This window comes from Dendrobates tinctorius, unplaced genomic scaffold (assembly GCF_039654945.1).
Source record: "Dendrobates tinctorius isolate UK_male_01 unplaced genomic scaffold, ASM3965494v1 ptg000056l, whole genome shotgun sequence".
Classification (NCBI taxonomy): Eukaryota; Metazoa; Chordata; class Amphibia; order Anura; family Dendrobatidae; genus Dendrobates; species Dendrobates tinctorius.
This window is the reverse complement of record NW_027361724.1, coordinates 11,290,981-11,313,912: the sequence shown is the minus strand read 5'-3', so window position 1 is coordinate 11,313,912 and position 22,932 is coordinate 11,290,981. Positions and strand designations below refer to the sequence as shown.

The 22,932-nt window shown below is 42.1% G+C and overlaps 2 protein-coding genes across 3 annotated transcripts in view; one reads left to right on the top strand and one right to left on the bottom strand.

Annotated features, from left to right (window-relative positions):
* CERKL (CERK like autophagy regulator) overlaps nt 1-1,535 on the top strand; it is a 285,626-nt gene extending 284,091 nt beyond the window's left edge. For both annotated transcript variants that reach the window (XM_073577491.1, XM_073577490.1), the window contains one exon: nt 1,132-1,535. In XM_073577491.1, the coding sequence (XP_073433592.1) occupies nt 1,132-1,213 (82 nt within the window). In that variant the 3' untranslated portion in view covers nt 1,214-1,535. The remainder of the gene's footprint in view (nt 1-1,131) is intronic.
* The window catches only part of ITGA4 (integrin subunit alpha 4), a 238,913-nt gene continuing 217,227 nt past the window's right edge, over nt 1,247-22,932 (bottom strand). Inside the window, exons 22-28 of the mRNA XM_073577489.1 lie at nt 19,024-19,111; nt 18,795-18,902; nt 18,544-18,663; nt 15,640-15,759; nt 15,029-15,124; nt 13,644-13,763; nt 1,247-6,795 (exon numbers count right to left, since the gene is read on the bottom strand). Coding sequence (XP_073433590.1) covers nt 6,697-6,795; nt 13,644-13,763; nt 15,029-15,124; nt 15,640-15,759; nt 18,544-18,663; nt 18,795-18,902; nt 19,024-19,111 — 751 coding nt within the window. The 3' untranslated portion in view covers nt 1,247-6,696. The remainder of the gene's footprint in view (nt 6,796-13,643; nt 13,764-15,028; nt 15,125-15,639; nt 15,760-18,543; nt 18,664-18,794; nt 18,903-19,023; nt 19,112-22,932) is intronic.

The window sequence follows — 22,932 nt, the reverse complement described above, 5'->3', positions numbered from 1 at the left end:
GGGAGATTGGTTCATGTTGCTTGTCTGGGAAAAATGAGAGTTTCACTGCGCTAGTTCATCCTTATAGGTTTTACTCTAAAAAGTTTCAGCTTTTCAGAAAAAATAAACTTTGAAAAGCCATACGTCTCCGATGCTTAATGGAAGAGGACGGTCACCGGCGGCTTTTCCATGCCCCGCTTGACTGAGAGTACTCTCCATGTGTGTGTAAAGAGAGACCTGACATTCTAGGGGAGCAGGGAAGAGAGAAGCCACCAGGGACCTACCTTGGATTAGTCATCAGAGACACGTGGTCCTTAGCCGGCTTTTGAAAGTGTTTTTTTTTTTTCAACAAAAAATACATGGCTGAAATAATGAGCAAGTCTTTTATTCATGCTGCATGTAGTTTGGACAGTATGAATCTGCTCTCAGTTTCCCTTTCATCACCCCTTGTCCTGTTATCTGAGGCAGAACCCACCAGCAAGTGACTAACTTTCCTGCAGAAGCACCACAGGGGAAAAGGAGAACTACACTGCTTCTTTTTAAAACAATGCACTGCCCATGTAATCCATGGTTGTGACAAGTCCTCCAAAGCCTGAAACCCCTCCTTAAAGAGGACTTATCACCAAATTTTACATGGTGAACTGGACAAAGTATATATTAAGAGACTGCAGAGAGGAATACAACGTTTTTGTTACTTTTTAATTCCGCCTCTCTGTTGTGGAGATATTTGCAATCAAAGTATTTGGCACCTAATGAGTTAAGTCCAAGTGGGAGTTATCAGATAGTTTTCACTGGGGGCTGCTCTTCTTCTCCCTGTTTGAGTTGCTATCCGATGACACCCATTTGGAATTAACAAAATTATCTCATTAGGTGCCAAATCCTTTGATTTCTAACATCTCCACACCAAAGAGGCATAATTAAAAAATAACAAAAAAGTTTTATTCCACTCTAGGCTCAATTACATCTTGTGTCCAGTTCAACATGAGAAATTTGGTGAAAGGCACTCTTTACCTTAGATTTCTCTCATTGAGCATTTGATATTAGGTTTTCTAAAATAGACAAACCCTTTAATTAAAAAAATACTTGTGAAATTAAAACTTTCCATTCTTTTTAACCACAGCCAATTTACATTGCATTTTCTTTTCTTTGCAGCTTGCATCCTGAACTCATAACTCTGTATGGGAGCAACATAGATGAACTGGATGAGGCGAAAGTGAAATGCAGCTGTTTGTAACAAAAAGCTCGCCGTAAATGACCCACATCCTGATTTTTTTTAAAAAAATGTCATTTTTATTGATTTGTGACAGCAGAGACATTTCAGTGGCAATGTTTAATCAAATCAAAGGGATCGCGTCCACAGGAACACAATTACAGCCAGAAATATACAACTCATTAAAACTTTAGACAATAGTACAAAATGTTTACACAACATAAAGATTGCAGACCAGCCTATCTTACAATACATATATTTTTTTAATAGATTTTGTAAACTTGCACTAGTTTCTGTAGTAGCATTTTTATAAAACAATGTGCAATAAACATTTTTTGCAAAGCTATTTTCCATTTTTCAGCTGACTTCATTGACATACTTCCTTGTATATAATTTGCCTTTCTGCCCGAGCACAGCAGGAGCAGCCTGTAAGCTCGATATAGTCACATAAGCATGAATTCTTCTTTTGCATACGTTCCAATGTAGCCCTTATTTATGTACCCAGTGTATCTGTCTGCCACCGTGCCTATCATGTTTTTATTGCAAATGTTGTAGATGTTTATATAAATTGGTGACAACAAAATGTTTATGATTTATATTCCAAATGTTGGGAGATTTTAACCCAAGCCTTTGTTCTACCTCAGGACACCTACTAAATTTCCCAGAAACTCCCTGGCAATTGTGGTCCTATATAGAGGAGTCATCATCAGTGTGAAAATATTCCCTACTGACTTGGGCTCTGTCATTTTTTAATGTGATCTCCATTACTTTGCCAAGAACATTAGCACTGCCTGCAAAATGTTTTTCTTCCCATCAGATCCAATCGGACTGCTGACAGAGGCTTTGATCAAAGATTCTGACCATAGTGTGAAGAGAGCCTCAAGTAGAGAAATATTTTAAAAACATTTCACTACAATGGACAATCTTTGAGTCCAAGAAAAGCAGAGAACTCCTGGAAGACTAAGTCATGGCTGTCTCAACAATGATCGATAGATTGTAATGATGAGCGAATGAGCTGGGATAAGGTGTTATCGGAGAATGCTCAGGTGCAAAACGAGAGTCTTCGGCGTGCTCGAAAAATATGTTCAAGTCCCTGGGGCTGCGTGTCTCATGGCCATAGAACAACTGCAACACATGCACCCGCGGGGACTCAAACATATTTTTCGAGCACGCTGAAGACACTCGGTTAGCACACAAGCATGCTCCGATAACACCTTATCCCAGTACATTCGCTCATCACTAATAGATTGAAATGGTAATTTCCTACTAAGTCAGACTGGTCAAGTACAATAAGCGTTATCTAACGCTAACACAGATGGAAAACTAGAAGAAATGACTGTCATTAAAAGGGTTGTCCAGTGAAAACAAGTTATAACCAAGCCGCAGGATAGGTGGTTACTTACTGATCAGTGGGAGTCTGACCGCTGGGATCTGCATAAATCAGCAGAATGGATCATTTTTAGACTAGGGTCACATGCCTTTCTTCTCTCATCCAAGAAAATCGTTTCACTTATGCTAATCACACTCTGATCAGAGTTGGTCAGAGTGTGATCCAATATTCTTGGATGAGGAGAATTTTAAAAAAATTCTATCTTCTCCATTCAGTTTGTACATGACAATCAGACGGCCCTCAGATATCATCCAAGCATAGTCCAATTTTTTTAACAGACCCATAGCCATGAATGGCCGAGTGTGATGCGATAATCGGATTCAGCTTGTGTATGCTGCGATTTGTTTGGACATGTGCGTGACCCCATAGAATAACATGGGGATGAGTGCTATCAAAACGACGGATAGTACTCATCTGATTTTTAGGATTGTGTGTATGAACCCTTATCTCAGTTATAAAAGGGAGCAGCCGGTCGGATGCCGACTGCAACTCCACTCAATCTCTATGTGGCTGCCGGAAAAAGATGAGTGCAGAACTTGGTAGCCCTATAGGAAATTAATGTTACGGCAGTCGAGTGAATCAACAAATATTAACTTAATAATAATTTGTTTTCATCAGAAAATCTAATTAATATCAGGGTGTATTTAATATCTTGTGTATTAGTCACAAAAGTCTGTGTGCCCTTATGATACATTCTGCAGTCCTATATTAAATGTAATGTGCAATTACTATGTGTAATTAAATTTATGTGGTTCAGCAATAACAGGTCCAGGCCAGAAACAGTTTTCTATGTTTTTGAATAGAAAATAGACAAAGCATAAACCAAAACCAGGAAAAAAAATCGGATATTGTATCGATTTATCACAATGTGTGTATAAAGTGGATGACAGGGGCTGTTGTGGGATATTTTATCAGACTATGAGTGCTTTTGCCAATAGTTGATAGCAGGGCTCTGGGGGAGACTCGCTGCAGGCTTATTTGTAGAAGGGAAGTGAACATTTATGGAAAAGCAGAGCATCACCATATGGTCCATTGTGTACATTGGGGGTCCCAGTGGTCCTTCTGCTCTAAAATCTATCCTGGATTCCGGCAGCAAACATTTAGCATCAAGTTGCAAACCTGTTATTCAGCATCTTGTGATTTCTGTGCAAGTTACAGTATAGTTATTTTCTTGTCAAAGAATACAAAAGAGCAGCAAATATACATGTCTATTAGCTTTCACTCATTAATTCATTTAACCATTCATTCACAGGTGGGAACTAAAGCTCATGGGGTATTCAGGTCTAGCAAAAATAGGTTATTTATACTTAAATGACCATTTTTTCAATATAAAGTTGTGTGAAAAAGTATTCGGACCATTCCTGATTTCCTATTCTTTAGCTTTTAAGCAACTTTAGGTCTACTTCACTTTGCCAGGCAGGTCCTATTTAAGTGATTTCTTGATTGAGAACAGGTGTGGCAGTAATCAGGCCTGGGTTTGGCTAGAGAATTTGAACTCACCATCCCAAAGATGTGTTAAAGCACAGTTTATATATGTTTTTTTGGGTGGAAGGAGGGGGGGGCAATCACCTTTTCACACAGGGCCCTGAAGGTTTGGATATATTTTTTCCTTAATAATAAAGACCTTCATTTAAAAACTGCATTTTGTGATTACTTGTGTTATCTGTGTCTAATATTTTCATTTGTTTGATGATCTGAAACATTTAGGTGTGACAACATACAAAAGAATAGGAAATCAGGAAGGGGCAAACACTTTTTCACACAACTGTATTTTCTGTATTCTTCATTGTTTGAAGATTCCTACTTGCTGAAATTTAATCTATTCACTGCTTTTTTTCCCACTAAAACATCTGTCCTGGCACATGGGTGCTCCTCTCATGACAGTGTATTCATCAGCACTCTGTCTTCTAAGAAGTCGAGCCTGTGTATCCTTCACATCACTTTGGACAATCCCTTAATGTTGGAAGGGTCCAAAGACGGTAAGAAGAACTTATGGTTTTGACAAGTGTAAGGCCTCATTCAGACATCAGTTTTTTGTGTACTTGATAAAAAATTAAGTACAACCTTCTATTAAAGGAGTGTTCTCATCTCCTTCGTTCAGAAACGCACTCCTGGCTTACAGGTTGCTGGGAACGGTACATTCCTGAAGATTGACAGTTTGGACCAACAGCATGGCCAGTGGTCCGACCTGTACACTCTCTCTTGATTCTATCAGAGATAACTTTGACTCTGCATCACAGAAGTGCAGGCGACTGAAGCGCTCTAACTTCATAGTGTCACTTGCAGCATAGAGCTTGGAAGTGCAGCATGCTCATTATCTAGATAACCGGCTACTCTGAGACTGCAGGTGACCAGTAATCTAGGCAACAAGCTATATACATATATATAGAATAAAAATTCACTCCATTCTTGAGAATGGAGCAGATTTTTATGAAGAGGTAAATTTGCAAGGTTACGTGTTTTTACAAACACCTTGCAATTTCAACCATTTAAGAACGTAAAGCCACCACTTTAAATATGAATTTCCTAATTAGTATTTGAAAGGGTTTTCCTAACCCAGACAAGCTTTTCAACAGTACATGGTCTTAAAAAGCAGTTGGTTGTCAGTTGCTGGTAGCGAATGCAAAAGTGACAACCAACAAGGGAGAATAAGAGAATCTACTCAACTGATAATAACCTGATCACTTGGCATGGTGAAATGTTCTTGCATGATAAACAATACAGCAGCCCAGCATGTAGGAACGTGTCTGGTGGAATCAAATACAGTGTCGGACAAGTGCCCACCAATAACACTTACTCTGGGAGCCCACTGCTCAGTTCCATGCAATTATTACATTACCCTCATTCACAAATTTACCTTTGCTTCTATAATAATACACTTGATAGTTTTGTTTATGGACTGATGAGAGGCTGCCCTTGTCTATATTTGTTAATCAAGTATATTGTGCCAACTATAGCTCATGTAAGGTGGTGAGGGACCAATTCCTGCAACAGGGGCCCACCCGGAGATTCACCTGCTCCCTTGCGGACCAGTACGAACCTGATCAAATATACCGCTAAGCTTTACAAATCATTGGCTGTCATTTTACCTTCTGAATTACTACACAATGGAAATTCTATCATTAAATATGTGTCATTGGCAGTATATCTGGCTTACTATTTCCCTTTATTAAAGGGACCATACCAGAGTATGAAACACATCACAACAGTCCATAGATTTGTCTGGTTTTGCAGCATAGTTCCAGTGAAGTGAATTGGGATGGAATGATACTGTTTTTTTATAATCCTGCACATCCCCTTTAAAAAACAGACTGGATAAAGCTAAACAATCAGAGCCAGATACTAGACCTTATAAATCTTACTTCAGTCATGTCCTCCATGTTGGGCTGCCTGTTGGGTTACCAGCTTGCATTTAACTGTTCATATAGCACTGATAGGCCAAATCTCTATTTAGCCCTCTAAATGATGCAAGAAACACATTCCTACCACATTTTGGGTAGAACATCATTTATTTTGGAGAGGTTCTGCACTATTGATGAAGAACCAAAGAAGAAGATGAAAACTGAACTAAAAAACCTCAGTCCACGTGGATGGAGGACCTACTAAAGACTCTTCACCACTCAGTAGGTGCTTTCTAAATTTTCGTCTCTATTCTGATGGCCATTGCCAAATAATGCACATACACTTCAAGTTGATCCTATAAGTCGTAGTGTTGTTCATCTAAATTTCTTCATCTAAAGTGAAAGACAATATGTTTGGGAGACATCTATGACCTCAGATCTTCCACCAGAGATCACTTTCTTCGATAATTTGTGGTTTCTTGTGACCGGTGAATGACATCAACCTCCGACTTTGGGTTTAATTGCATATCTTCTGTGAATATAAAATTGTCACTTTCCTGAGATCCTTAATTGAACATGTCCATATGAAGAACATGTCCATTCATGAAATAAACATCCTTTGAAGGCATCATGAGTTCTCGATAAGATCTAGATAAATACCTGAAAAAAATCAGTTCTCTTCTATAAAGAAAAATAACTTCATTTCTTTTCCTTGTGGTTTTTTTTCCCATAATTTATGAAGTTTTAAAAATATCTATAAGTCTAGAAATATAAATTTATTTTTCATCCTTTTCCTCTTCATTAAGGAAGCTCCAACTTTCTTTTCTACTTGTGTCTGAATCCAGTGATTTGTATTTTCTCTTGAAGAATCCCATCTACAAAACAAAAACAAAAAAACTTGGTAACGTTTGGTCATCAATAGAAATCGTCAAAATTCTGGAAACTTTGTCATGATGGATGACATGATTAATAAATTAGATTTTTCAATCATCAAGTGCTGTATATGTGAACACTGCTATGTACATGTGTCACCAAGAAATCATAAGGGAAGAGAAGGTGCTAAAATACATCTGAACGACAGCCAGGAAAATCAAGATTTACTAAGTCTTATTATTAATTAGTTTTCATTTTGCTCAATTAAAATATTTAAAGGAATTGTCAAAGATTATTACTTGTTTAGTCAGCCTTCCTATTCAGCCACAACTGAAAGCCATAAGGTTCAGGTGGATTCAAATCATCCTTGAATTACACTGATGGCCATTGATCTGAATATCTGAATTCCTACCATGAAACAATTCAATACCACATTTATCCGGTGTGTCGTGTGCTAGAACTTGGAAACCAGCTGACCAGCCAGGACATTTTCAAAGGGGTTGTCTTTGACCAAATAATTCTATAGGTATAACAGGGCTTTTTCCTGTGCTTATCGGCGTGAATCTGCGCTTATCTAAAACTGGTGTTGATAAACCTGTCTAAGGCTTTGTGCACAAGGAATCTTTTTTTTTTAGGTGCATTTTGTCTGGAATCCATCCAAAAAAGTGCACCGTTAAATGAACGTAATGCACAGCAATGTTGAAATGGCATTGTTGTATTTTCGCTATGTCTATTTGCTGAGCTTTTGAAGCAGAAACTGTGCAGAAACTCCAAGTTTTAAAATTTCTGAGATCCGGATTCAGAAGATATATATCTTGTACTGTGTTAGGCCAGTTTCACACGTCCAGATAATTCCGGTACTGGTAAACACAGTACCGGAGCTATCCGTGTCCGTGTGGACATGTGGTACCTCCATGTGGCACATGTATGGCAACCGTGTGCCGCATGTGAGCCGCATCAGGACCACATGGACAGCCGCCGGGAAGTAGCGCTACAGTAAGCGCTGTTCCCGGCAGCTGGTGCTGACCACAACTGACATTCTGCTCTCCTGCTCTGCCGGCAACAGCAAGCAGGAGAGCAGAATGAATGAAAACCCGATGTGGGGTCCCCCTCAGTTTATGAATCAACCGGACAAAACTTACAGCTGGGGGCTTGGTTGGTTCACAAATAGAGGGGGACCCCATGTCAGGTTTTCATTCATTCTCCTTCTTGCTGTTGCCGGCAGAGCAGGAGAGAAGAATGTCAGCCGCGTTCAGCACCAGCCGCCGGGAAGAGCGCTTACAGTAGCAGCTTCTTCCCGGCGGCCGTCCATGTGCACGGAGGACTGTGTGAACTATTCTCCGCGTGCAGCACTTGTTGCGGGCCGCGTGTGTTAAAATGGACAAGTCAGCATATTTTGCACACAGACATGCGGTCCGTTAAAACACGCTGACATATGCATATGTGTCAGTGTCTCCAGTATGTGAGAAAACGGTCACTACATATACCAGAGCCACTGACGTGTGAAAGAGGCGTTATTCAGTAGATAAAAAATTTTTCGATTTGAGAGTCCTCAGTGGTTGATACCTTTCATTGGCTAACTGAAAAGATGGTTATAAATTGCAGCTTTAAAGACTACTCAGGTCTCTTCTATAGGCATTGACTAATACAAAATCTGAAGAATCAGATTTAAAATCTGGAGAAGAATTTGCAAAGTTTCCACTCAATTTCTGCTTCAAAAATTACTCAAAAAAACTGTGTGCACACAGCCAGCGTTTTTCTGAAGTCGCTTCGCCTGGGAAATATTGGCAGCTGCCATCTGCTGGCATCTAAAAAATGCCATTTGCCAATAGCCTATGGCTATTTGTTGAGACTTTGGAGTAGAAAGTGACTATGTACACAAAGAGTTTTTCAATGCGTTTTTGGAACACAAGCAGAGAGTAAATTGACAGGAAACTCTTCAAATTCTTTTTTTTTTTAAATTCTAAATTCCTCAAAAGCTTGTAGGTTCTGCTTACTTTTCTCTGAAAAATATTCACCAAAAAGTTTTTAGAAGATTTTTGAAGAGGATGTGTGGGGAGTTTCTGCTCAGTTTTTGCTTGAAAAACTGCTAACTTCCCCCTCAGTGTACACACACCCTGGCGCATCCACCAAGACTATCCAAGGCAAAGAAGCTTCAGGAAAAAAGCCACAATTTTTTTTCTGAAGGAGCTTCACTGGCAGCGATTGTTTTGACCTGGTGAGGTTTCAACTCATCTAGCAAAAAAATACATGGGTTTGCTAGAAAAAAAAGATGTTTTCTTGGCACAAGTAGAAAAAAACAAAACGGCAAAATTGAAACATCGTGAGGTCTTAAAAGTGTTAATGCAGTGTACGGCTACTATTGTGTGATCTTTTGATTGAGCGACTTCAAGTCATTATTTATAAAAAAAAAAATAGTGTTAACCCCTTACCTACAATTGACGTAATATTCCGTCCATGTGACCATGGACCTAATTACCATGGACGGAATATTACGTCACCATGATCAGCGGCGCCCACGTGGTGAGCGCCGCTGATCGCGGCCGGGTGTCAGCTAATTATCATAGCTGACACCCGGCACAATGTGTCAGGGGCGGTCACGGACCGCCCCCGACATGTTAACCCCTTGCACACCGCGATCAAACGCGATCACGGTGTACCGGGGGTTAAAGGGAAGCATCGGCAGGGAGGGGGCTCCCTCCGTGCTTCCCTGAGCCCCCCACAGCAGCGCAATGTGCAGCGCTGCTGCGGGGGGCTCCTTTCCTCCAGGCCCCCGAATCCAAGATGGCGACGGGGGCCTGAGGAAGCTGGCTTCCTCAGTGCCTGCAAAGCGCAGGCATGAGGAAGTCTGCAGCAATGCCTGTGACAGATCGCTGATCTGTCACAGTGATCTGTGATGTGACAGATCAGCGATCTGTCACAGGACAGTGATGTCCCACCTGGGACAAGGTAATAAAGTAAAAAAAAAAAAAAAAAAAGTGTTAAAAATAATTAAAAAAAAATCGCTAAATAAATTAGTAAAAAAAAAAAAAAATATTCCCCAATAAATCCATTTTTTCAAAATAAAAAAAAACAAAAACAATAAAAGTACACATATTTGGTATCGCCGCGTCCGTAATGACCTGCCCTATAAAACTGTCCCATTAGTTAACCCCTTTAGCGAACCCCTTAAAAAATAAAAATAAAAAACGAAGCAAAAAATAATGATTTATTATCATACCAACGAACAAAAAGTGCAATAACGCGCGATCAAAAAGACACATATAAATATCCATGGTACCGCTGAAAACGTCATCTTGTCCCGCAAAAAATGAGCTGCCATACAGCGTCATCCGCAAAAAAATAAAAAAGTTATAGCTCGCAGAATAAAGCGATACAAAAATAATTATTTTTTATATAAAATTGTTTTCATTGCAAAAAACCGACAAAACATAAAAAAACGACCTAAATGAGGTATCGCTGTAAGCGTACTGACCCGAAGAATAAAACCGCTTTATCAATCTTACCGCACGCGGAACGGTGTAAACGCACCCCCCCAAAAGAAATTCATGAAATGTTGGTTTTTGTTCATTCTGCGTCCCAAAAATCGGAATAAAAAGCGATCAAAAAATGTCACGTGCCCGAAAATGGTACCAATAAAAACGTCAACTCGTCCCGCAAAAAATAAGACCTCACATAACTCGGTGGGTCAAAATACGGAAAAATTATAGCTCTCAATATGTGGTGATGCAAAAACTATTTTTACAATAAAAAGCGTCTTTTAGCGTGCGACAGCCGCCAAACATAAAAACCGCCATAAATAGTAAATCAAACCCCCCGTTATCACCCCCTTAGTTAGGGAAAAATAATAAAACTAAAAGAAAATGTATTTATTTCCATTTTCCCGCTAGGGTTAGGGTTAGGGTAGGGTTGGGTTAGGGTTAGGGCTAGGGCTAGGGTTAGGGTTAGGGTTGGGGCTAGGGTTAGGGCTAGGGCTAGGGTTAGGGATAGGGTTAGGGCTAGGGCTCAGATTAGGGTTAGGGGTGTGTTGAGGTTAGGGTTGGAGTTATAATTGGGGGGTTTCCACTGTTTGGGCACATCAGGTGCTCTCCAAAGGCAACATGGCGTCTGATCTCAATTCCAGCCAATTCTGCGTTGAAAAAGTCAAATGGTGCTCCTTCCCTTCCAAGCTCTGCCATGCGCCCAAACAGTGTTTTACCCCCACATGTAGGGTATCAGCCTACTCAGGACAAATTACAAAACAACTTTTGGGGTCCAATTTCTCCTGTTACCCTTAGGAAAATAAAAAATTGGGGGCAAAAATATAATTTTGCGGAAAAAAATGTTTTTTTTATTTTCACGCCCAGGCGTTATAAACTTCTGTGAAGCACTTGGGGGTTCAAAGTGCTCTCCACACATCTAGATAAGCTCTGTGGGGGGTCTAGTTTCCAAAATGGGGTCACTTGTGGGTAGTTTCAATAGTTTAGGTACATCAGGGGCTCTCAAAACGCACATGACACCCGCAGACCAATCCATCAAAGTCTGCATTCCAAAACGTCACTACTTCCCTTCCGAGCCCCGACGTGTGCCCATACAGTAGTTTTCTCCCACATATGAGGTATCAGCGTACTCAGGCCAAATTGGACAACAACTTTTGGGGTCCAATTTCTCCTGTTACCCTTGGGAAAATAAAAAAATTGGGGACTAAAAGATGATGTTTGTTGAAAAAATACGATATTTTTATTTTCACGCCCGGTCGTTATAAACTTCTGTGAAGCACTGGGGGGTTCAAAGTGCTCACCACACATCTAGATAAGTTCATTAGGGGGTCTAGTTTCCAAAATGGGGTCACTTGTGGGGAGTTTCCACTGTTTAGGTACATCAGGGGCTCTCCAAAAGCAACATGACACCCGCAGACCATGCCATCAAAGTCTGCATTCCAAAACGTCACTACTTCCCTTCCGAGCCCTGATGTGTGCCCATACAGTAGTTTTCTCCCACATATGAGGTATCAGCGTACTCAGGACAAATTGGAAAACAACTTTTGGGGTCCAATTTCTCCTGTTACCCTTGGGAAAATAAAAAAATTGGGGACTAATTGATCATGTTTGTGGAAAAAATACGATTTTTTTATTTTCACGCCCGGACGTTATAGACTTCAGTGAAGCACTGGGGGGTTCAAAGTGCTCACCACACATCTAGATAAGTTCCTTGGGGGGTCTAGTTTCCAAAATGGTGTCATTTGTGGGGGGTTTCTACTGTTTTGGTACATCAGGGGCTTTCCTAACGCGACATGGTGTCCGATCTCAATTCCAGCCAAAAACGTCAAATGGCGCTGCTTCCCTTCCGAGCTCTGCCATGCGCCCAAATAGTGGTTTACACCCACATGTGGGGTATCAGCGTACTCAGGATAAATTGCACAATATCTTTTAGGGTCCTGTTACTTTTGGAAAAATAAGAATTGAGGGTGAAAAGATCATTTTTGTGGAAAAAATATGATTTTTTAATTGTACTGCTGTACGTTATAAACTTCAGTGAAGCACTGGGGGGTTCAAAGTGCTCACCACACATCTAGATAAGTTCCTTGGGGGGTCTAGTTTCCAAAATGGTGTCATTTGTGGGGGGGTTTCTAGTGTTTTGGTACATCAGGGGTTTTCCAATCGCGACATGGTGTCCGATCTCAATTCTAGCCAAAAACGTCAAATGGCGCTGCTTCCCTTCCGAGCTCTGCTATGCGCCCAAATAGTCATTTACACCCACATATGGGGTATTAGTGTACTCAGGACAAATTGCACAATAACTTTTAGGGTCCTGTTACCCTTGGAAAAATAAAAATTGGGGGTGAAAAGATCATTTTTGTGGAAAAAATATGATTTTTTAATTGTACCGCTGTACGTTATAAACTTCTGTGAAGCCCTTGTGGGTTCAAAGTTCTCACCACATATCTAGATAAGTTCCTTGGGGGGTCTAGTTTCCAAAATGGGGTCACTTGGGGGGTTTCCACTGTTTAGGTACATCAGGGGCTCTCCAAACCCGGCATGGCGTCCGATCTGAATTCCAGCCAATTTTGCATTGAAAAAGTCAAACGGCGCTCCTTCCCTACTGAGGTCTGCCATGCGCCGAAACAGTGGTTCCCCCCCACATATCAGGTATCAGCGTACTCAGGACAAATTGCACAATAACTTTTGCAGTCCAATTTCTCCTGTTACCCTTGGTAAAATAAAGAAAATTGAACCTGAAGTATTTTTTTTGTGAAAAAAAGTTAAATGTTCATTTTTTTTTTAATATTCAAAAAATTCCTGTGACGCACCTAAAGGGTTAATAAACTTCTTGAATGTGGTTTTAAGCACCTTAAGGGGTGCATTTTTTAGAATGGTGTCACTTTTGGGTATTTTCTATCATATAGACCCCTCAAAGTGGCTTCAAATGTGAAGTGGTCCCTAAAAATAAAATGGTGTTGCAAAATTGAGAAATCACTGGTCAATTTTTAACCCTTATAACTTCCTAACAAAAAAAAATTTTGGTTCCAAAATTGTGCTCATGTAAAGTAAACATGTGGGAAATGTTATGTATTAAGTTTTTTGTGTGCCGTATCGCTGTGATTTAAGGGCATAAAAATTCAAAGTTGGAAAATTGCGAAATTTTCGCCAAATTTCCGTTTTTTTCACAAATAAACGCAAGTTATTTGAATGCAATTTTACCACTAACATGAAGTACAATATGTCACGAGAAAACAATGTCAGAATCACCGGGATCCATGGAAGCGTTCCAGAGTTATGACCTCATAAAGGGACAGTGGTCAGAATTGTAAAAATTGGCCCGGTAGTTAACGTGCAAACCACCCTTGGTAGTGGTAAAGGCAGAATCTTACCTTCCATAAGATAAAAGTCATGAGTGCAAATAAGAGAAGTCCTAGAAATACACTTATACCAATAATTGTATATATGACGTGTCTTCTTGGGGTTTGATTGTGAACTGCTTCTAGAAGAACCTGCAGAAAAATGAAAAAGTCGTACAATGAAGAAACATCTACAACTCAGGAGTTTAACGTCTTGCTTTACACTTCTGATTATTGGTTGTGAATGGGCACTCAAGAAAGTGAGTGGTGCGGTGGCTCAGTGGGTATTATTGTAGCACTGGAGTTCTGGGTTCAAATCCCACCAAGGACAACATCAGCAAGGAGTTTGCATGTTCTCCCCGTGTTTGTGTGGGTTTCCTCCAGTTTCCTCCCACATTCCAAAGATATATTGAATGGGAATCTAGATTGTGAGCCCCAATGGGGACAGCGATGATAATGTCTGTAAAGCACTGTGGAATATTATACCACCATAAAAGTGAGTAAAATAAACAAATGTCATATCACATTGGTGATGCATGTTGGATTACAATATACCCAATCCTTTTATGTTTCTAATTTAGGGGTTTCTAGCTGTGGCTTGAAACATCATTCCAGCAATTTGCAATGCAAGTTCCCTGCCCCCAGTATTATAGGTACCAGCCACATCGTCTTATCGGTCCAGCTCCTGTCGGTCTCCAGTGTTTGATGGCTCCAGTGTTTGATGGGTGAGCCTACGGTCACAACTCAATATAAGTCTATGAGGCCAGAATGAGGCATGAACGAGGATCTCATAGACTTTGGGCTCATACTCAATTGCGAGAGACTTGCACGATTCTCGTGCGAGTCTCTCGCATGAATACCAGGAACTGTCGCCGGCATTAGGACCGGAGTGTGCGGCTGCATAGAAATACATGTAGCCCCAGGCTCCAGTACCAGTGCCGATGGCAGTGCCGGGTTTTCATGCGAGAGACTCGCACAAGAATCGTGTGAGTCTCTTGCAAGTGAGTATGAGCCCTTACACTGAGAACTAATGACCATTATCTCTGACTTCCGGTCAATCAGAAGTTGCCGTCACACAAGATGGCACCATGGGATGTGAGCGACGCCGGGAAGAGCTGAAGATGGCGGCTGATACGTATATTAATGGGGGCTGGGACTTTAGATTAGTGGCACCACTCCAGCACTGAAATAAAAAACCCCCACTGGAATGGTGCTTTAAGGGTTACTCACGCACCGTAGTCACTCTACTTTACATAGACACTTTTTTGGAAAGTTCTCAAGCAGAAATAGTAATATCTAAAACTCATAAGAAATTTGGCGCACACCTTGTAATACATTTTGTTTTAGTTTTGCACAGTAAATCCCCCTATCCCCCACCCCTCAATGTATCCACATATATAAGCCTTCATATATCTTACATGTGTAAATTGTTTCTGGCTGAGATAGATTATTTTGGGACTTTCTGCAGATCTCACTTTCGCTGTTGTTATGAATCGTAGTGATGAAACATCTTCCTAAGAATAAAAAGCACAGACGACAAAAAAAGACACCCAATTTTTATTTAAATAAACACAGTCATGCTGCCAGTTTTCTGTAATGAAACATTTAGAAGAACAAATGTAATAACGACTAATATCACAAAACGTCATAAAAAAAAATCAAACTGCAATGTTCTATCTAGTGCAGTACTGCCTGCAGCCTTTAGAGGTCACTGTTCTTGCTGTCAGATTAGTAGCGCATCTTGAACTGCAGTATACACAGCAGTGACACCTCCTGGCTGTAGCAATTATTACAGGAAAAATGTACTAATGCCAATTCATGACTTTTTTTTTCTGGCCACGGGATTATTTAGCAGCTGTTTTAAAAACATGCATTGTAATAAATAACTAAAAACAATAAGGAGGGGATTTTTAATGACATAGTGTAAAATATATTATCGCAAAAAAGCCACATAGATTGGATATATTGGTTCTAAAACACATATGACATGAGGACAGCTAAGTAATTAACTCCTATACCCTTTACTCACAAGCTCGAGAAGCGCGTGGTTTGTTTCAAGCTTCACTTCCACAGTTGCTTCGCTATCACTTTCCATATCTCCAAATGTGCAGTCCACATGTAGACAGGTTTCATCATCTTCAAAGCAGTACTGGGAAATGGACAAGAAATGTGATGAAAGAATACCTACATTATACCACCTGTGTGCACAGAGCTGTAATGGAGAGTTCCTAGGTCTCCATGCAAAATCTGTTACTGGGCCCCAATTATCAGATGCCATTCATAGTACCCGTGGTCACCTAATATGATGCAGAGGAACCTTTTGAGCAACTACCGCATTTTCATCCCTGTATAACATTTTGACTGCAAATGAATGGGAGGCTCTTACTACAGACAGATATATATATATTTTTTCAATATATTATTTTACTTTTTTGCTGTAACTATACACACACAATATCTTGAAATATTATACTTTATAAGCTGACCATCAGAGCTGAAAATGAGTGGGCTGGTAGGAGGGAAAGGTTGGGCTTACTGTTAGGGCAGAAAAAGGGGCAATGGAGGACATTATGAAGCAATGGAAGATATTGTGGGGTACATTATGAGGCAATGGCGTACATTATGATTGTGAAAGGGGGCACAGCATAGCGAGGGGCAGTGGGGACAATATGCAAAGAGGCATTGTGGGGGAGATATGGAAAGGGGCAGTTTGGGGAGATATTGTGGAGAGGGGAAGTGTGGTAGGTTTATTATGGAGAGGGGCAGTGTTGGGGTATATTATGGAGAGGGGCAGTGTTGGGGTATATTATGGAGAGGGGCAGTGTTGGGGTATATTATGGAGAGGGGCAGTGTTGGGGCATATTATGGAGAGGGGCAGTGTGGGGCATATTATGGAGAGGGGAAGTGTGGTAGGTTTATTATGGAGAGGGGCAGTGTTGGGGTATATTATGGAGAGGGGCACTGTTGGGGTATATTATGGAGAGGGGCAGTGTTGGGATATATTATGGAGAGGGGCAGTGTTGGGATATATTATGGAGAGGGGCGGTGTGAGGGGTATATTATGGAGAGGGGCAGTGTGGGGCATATTGTAGAGAGGAGCAGTATGGGGGATATTTTTTGCAGGAAGCACAATTAGGGGCAATTATTTAATAAGGGGGCACAGCATAGATGTTTAGATTTATGGGGCAGTATAATAATATTTTTATTTTTGAATGCACCATGTCGGGATGTGCTGCTGTAGATGGAGAAGAAGGAAGTCTGCAAAGATGAGCTTTGGGCATGAAATCTCATCACAGCGTCTAGGCAGAATAGAGAAGAAAAGAAGGAGATTGACTTCAATCAGAACAGATATCGCCTATAACTTACATAGATGTAAATATTTGTGATACAGACTACGTCTCATCAGTACTGTGGTTCCTGTATAGTCAACAGTTTTATGATTACTGGTAACAGAAACTTCCATCATCTCCTTACCATTGTTACGGACATATTGGGAGTTGTAGGTTTATATGACACAATTGTACATGGTGCTGACCAGACTTTGCAGTTGATTGCTGTACTAAGCTTAGTGCATGGTATTTTTGGCACTGCATTCATGTATTGACGGTGGTTTTGGCACTGCATTCATGTATTGACGGTGGTTTTGGCACTGCATTCATGTACTGATGATGGTTCTGATGGAGCACTCATGTGCTGACGGTGGTTCTGATCTTGTTCACATGTAGCAATCTATAACATACTTCATGGCAATGTTATAGCCTAAAATTCCTCAAGACATAGAGATTTGAGATTATGAGGAGGAGTTGGCAAATTTCTGCTCCAAAAACTCAGTTTAAATTTAGCATGTGTTCACACTGATTTTTTTTTAGCAGAACATCTCCAAATCCTCATCAAATTTTAAAATCTGGGTTCTTGTGATATACTCATGTAAATACTCATTTACATTTTTTTTGCAGCCCTTGGGATTGGTTCAGTATGCCAATGTGATCCTGGGAACAAAAAAGTGTTAGTTAAAAGCCAAACCAGAATTTCAATTTGTAGACGTGTTTTGGGCTGTTGCCTCTCCGTAGTGGAAAGCAATTTGGACCGAGGAACGACAACACCCTGAAACATGTGTCTGCAAATTGAGGTACTGGTTTGGCTTTTATCTGAAGTCATGTGGCAAGGCTTAATAAAAGGTTGATACTGATTTTTAGGATTGTTACTTTCAATAGGTGACAGTGGCACTAGATTCTAGTCTTCTGCCTCTCTGCAGAGGCAATCTGCATGTTAAATTTCCCAGAGGAGCATTGCCATGGCCTATAAGTCTCCTTACACTGACATGTCAAGTATGTCACTTTCGACAAGGAGAAACGTTACTACATAGACCTCTGTCGTAGGGTACTGTACAATATCACTTACTGAAGAACTGTAATAATATATTTCTCCATCAGTTGACATAAAGCACACACACTCTGCCGTGTGGTTTAGAAAGACAATATAGAAAAGGAAGTGTATGTTTAATATGGTCTTCTCCACACAAAAAATGAATGGCTACAACATCCAGTAAATATGAAGAAATCATTTAGATGCCACTGTCAATCATGTTCTTCAATCTGCTCTTATGTCTTCCATCTTGATACTCCTTGAAGCCAGGCCTATATTCTAAGAGATGCCAAAACTGGCTAGAGGTGTACTAGAATTATCAATCAAAATGTGCCACTGTGATAAATTTGGTGCATTGTAAGACTGTCTGGTCGAAGTTTACTTCGTCTAAACAATAGATAATTTTAGAATATGAAACAAACCTTTTGTAGGTTCCCTGTACGGACCCCATGGTTGCAGCCTTACATGTCTACAGTGTTGGTCCATTGCCATGGACCATTCATGATCTCAATAGACATAAATGATACTGACAAGCACAGTGTAGACGGAAGACCATCTCTGTACTTACCAGTTTTCTAGTTCCGGACCTTGAGAAGAAGGTCACTAAATCACCAAATAATGTTTTAGTGCTTGCTGGTGAGTCACAAACATCTGTGTCCGATGTGTAATGGCATTTTCCTAAATTTGTCTGAAAAAAACATAGCAGACAGCTGGATTAAATGAAGGTACATGAGCACTACAATCCAGGCTTTGATTTTGCAGCTGTTACGGAAAGGTCAGTAGAAGAATTTAAGACTGGAGAACAGTTTAGATATTTACCTTGACATCCAAAATATGAAACAGTTTGAAATCCCTTGGAGCCAATATGTTGGGTATCATGATCTGAAATGTAGTGTTAGATACAAGACTTGGCCCAGCGTTGATCACCTTGATAAAAATTTAAAAAAACAATTAACTGCATGAAACTACATTCAGTCACCTGAAAAGACAAAAATATAATCAAATATTCATTCATTTCTATCTCCGACATATGATGTGAAATCCTTACATTGAAGGTATATTCTACCGTCTCCTGGATGCAAAGCTTCCTCTCGTCTTCAGGAGGTCCGTACACTAATGATATTGGTGATACATAACTAAAGACAAGAAAACAAGATGATTACTTATATTTACATTTGTAACTAAATGAATACTTTCTTTTAAACTAAAGATAAGATTAATCTGTACCAAAAATACCTAAGAAAGTTACAGAAAAGTAAAATGAATTCCACATTCTGAAGAAACTTTTAGGATATGTCTCTGGAGGGAGAGTACCTGATAGCGTTGCTGCATAGTCTTATCAAGGCTCGTTAAATGGTCTATACTGACTTTTAAAATTGCCACTTCCAATAGGTGGCACTAGAGTACAAGTCTTCTTCTTCTGAAGAGGAAATTTGCATTTTTAATTTTCCAGAGGAGCATTCGTGGCCTATATATAAATCTCCTTACATTGGCAGTACAGGTTTATCACTCTCGACAAGGAGAGATGTTACGTTACCCCCCACCTTAGACACCAGTCAGAGGCCTCTCAGAAAGCCAAATCAGATGTCTTGTTTTGCAGTGAGGAGGGGCAACACCCTGAGACACATGTCTGCAAATATAGATTCTGGTTTGGCTTATATCCTCAATTTTCTGGCGAGGCTTGTTAAAGGATAGAGATTGACTTTTAGGATTGTTACTTCCAATAGGTGGCACTAGAGATTAAAGCCCCCGTTACACACAGCGAGATCGCTAGCAATATCGCTGAAACGTCACAGGTTTTGTGACGCAGCAGCGATATTGCTAGCGATATCGCTATGTCTGATACTTACCTGTGACCGGCTCCCCCGCTGGTTATCGCTGATCGTGCGAGAACGTCCTGGACCATTTCTCCTCTGGCGCTTCCTGCTGGGCTTCCTGTGGCGCCGACGAGCGACGCGTGGACGCGGGCGGGAGGACGTCAGGATCACCGCGTCTGACAGGTAAGTAGCGACCCCCGACCGCTGCTATGTTGCTGGTGAGATCTGCCTGTGTGGCAGCTCACTAGCGACCACTTAGCGATGCACCAGTGATCCATATCGTTGTCGGGATCGCTGGTGCATCGCTTAAGGCCCTGTCACACTTAGCGATGTACCAGCGATCCCGACCAGCGATATGACGCGGTCAGGATCGCTGGTACATCGCTAAGTGGTCGCTAGTGAGCTGCCACACAGGCAGATCTCACTAGCGACATCGCTGGGGACGGGGGTCGCTACTTACCTGTCACACCAGGCGATCCTGCATCCTCCCACCCGGCTCACGCATCACTCGTGGTCACAGCAGGAAGCGCCGCAGGAAGCTGACGACGAGAAACAGTCCAGCCTGATCTCGCGCGATCAGCGATAACCAGCGGGGGAGCGGGTAGTAGGTAAGTATCAGACACAGCGATGTCGCTAGCAATATCGCTATAACGTCACAAGTTATAGCGATATTGCTAGTGATATCGCTTAGTGTGACAGGCCCTTTAGTGTAACGGTACCCTAAGTCCGCTTTTTCACTGAAGAGGCAATTTCCATATTTAATTTAGCAGATGAGCACTATAGGCCATATAAGTCTGCTTACACTGGCATGTGAGGCCGGGATGTCACTCTCCACAAGAAGAGACGCTACCCCATAGATCCATGGTTATATTAAGAATGACTGCAACTACGCAAAATGTTAGCACTAGATTCTGCACAATGTGTGTGATGTTATGAAGACAAGACAGTATGACCCAAAAGTCTGCATTCAATTTCTTCTTTTCAATGTAGCAACATCACTCCATGAACGATGAATTCCAATAAAAGCAGTATAATTACACGTTGTACACATGGGAGTACAAAGTACACTGAGCCTATATAATGGGGCAGATAAGCTTCTTAATACAAACTTAGACAACACGGTTCCAAATTCATCACAAAGCCTCATGCTATTGCCTCATCTAACTTTACACCACTTTATTAGTTGGATTAATTTGTGTAAATATTTGAATTCCAACATGCCCGATCCTCTTTCTAACCAATTAGCCTTTTTTAGCTGATTAGTAAAGGGGATGTCTCTTTTAAAATTTTCTTGCACCATAACATTAGCGAGATCTATAATATAATCATGGGAGGGTCACTCTGTCTGAAGCCTTTATAGACTGCGCAAGCGCGACGCGCCTGCGCAGTCTGGCTCCAGACAGAATGAGGCATCCAGCGGTGAGGAGTGTGTATGGCGCCGGAGATGGCTGTACCGTACACACTGCATACTGCGATTTTCGGCGCCATACTTGCATACTTACCTGACCGGGAGGAGCGTTGCCACGGCGCTTCTCTTTGGCCGCAGAACGGGGCCGGAGTGAGCGTGAGTATCGCGCATGCGCATAGCACTATCCGGCACCATTTTACTGAAGACACATTTGCAGTGTGTCTTCAGCAATATGGTGCCAGACCGCGCGGTATGGGCATGCGCGTACTCTGGTGCCGCACTCCTCCCCTCGGCCTCCAGCAGAATGCGACAGTGCTGGAGCACAGGGAAGAATGGTATAATTTTTTTTTTGTATGTGTGCAGTTTAATAGGGGTGAGGGGACCATGCAGAGCAGAAAAGGGGGGGGTGAGAGGACCATGCATACCAGGAGAGGGGGGGTGAGAGGACCATGCATACCAGGAAAGGGGGGGGTGAGAGGACCATGCATACCAAGATTTGGGGATGAAGGGACCATGCATACCAGGATTGAGGGGTGAGGGGGCCATGCATACCAGTATTGGATGATGAGGAGTACCATGCATACCAGGATAGGGGGGTGAGAGGACCATACATACCAGGCTAGGGGGGCGAAAGGACCATGCATACCAGGATTGGGGGCGAGAGGACCATGCATACAAGGATTGGAGGGTGAGGGGACCATGCATACCAGGATTGGGGGGTGAGGGGACCATGCATACCAGGATTTGGGGGCGAGGGGGCCATGCATTCCAGGATAGGGGGGTGAGGGGACCATGCATACCAGGATAGGGAGGTTCGGGGACCATGCATACCAGGATAGGGGGGTTCGGGAACCATGCATACCAGGATAGGGGGGTGAGGGACCCATGCATATCAGGATGGGGGGTGAGAGGGCCATGCATTCCAGGATAGTGGGGTGAGGGGACCATAAATACCAGGATTGGGGGGTGAGAGGACCATGCATGCAAGGATTGGGGGGTGAGGGGACCATGCATACAAAGATTTGGGGATGAAGGGACCATGCATACCAGGATTGATGGGTGAGGGGGTCATGCATACCAGTATTGGGAGATGAGGGGTACCATGCATACCAGGATGGGGGGGTGAGAGGACCATACATACCAGGATAGGGGGATGAGAGGACCATGCATACCAGGATTGGAGGGTGATGGGACCATGCATACCAGGATTGTGGGGTGAGGGGACCATGCATACCAGGATTTGGGGGCGAGGGGGCCCATGCATACCAGGAGAGGGGGTTTCGAGGACCATGCATACCAGGATAGGGGGGTTCGGGAACCATGCATATCAGGATGGGGGGTGAGGGGGCCATGCATTTCAGGATAGTGGGGTGAGGGGACCATGAATACCAGGATTGGGGGGTGAGAGGACCATGCATACAAGGATTGGGGGGGTGAGGGGACCATGCATACCAGGATAAGGGGGTGAGGGGACCATGCACACCAGGATGGTGGGTTGAAAGGACCATGCATACCAGGATAGGGTGGTGATGGGACTATGCATACCAGAATGGGGGGGTGAGAGGACCATGCATACCAGGAAAGGGGGGCAAGGGGACCATGCATACCAGGAAAGGGGGCGAAGGGACCATGCATACCAGGATTGGGGGGCGAGGTGACCATGCATACCAGGATAGGGGGGTGAGGGGGGCCAAGCATACCAGGATAGGGGGGGTGAGGGGACCATGCATAC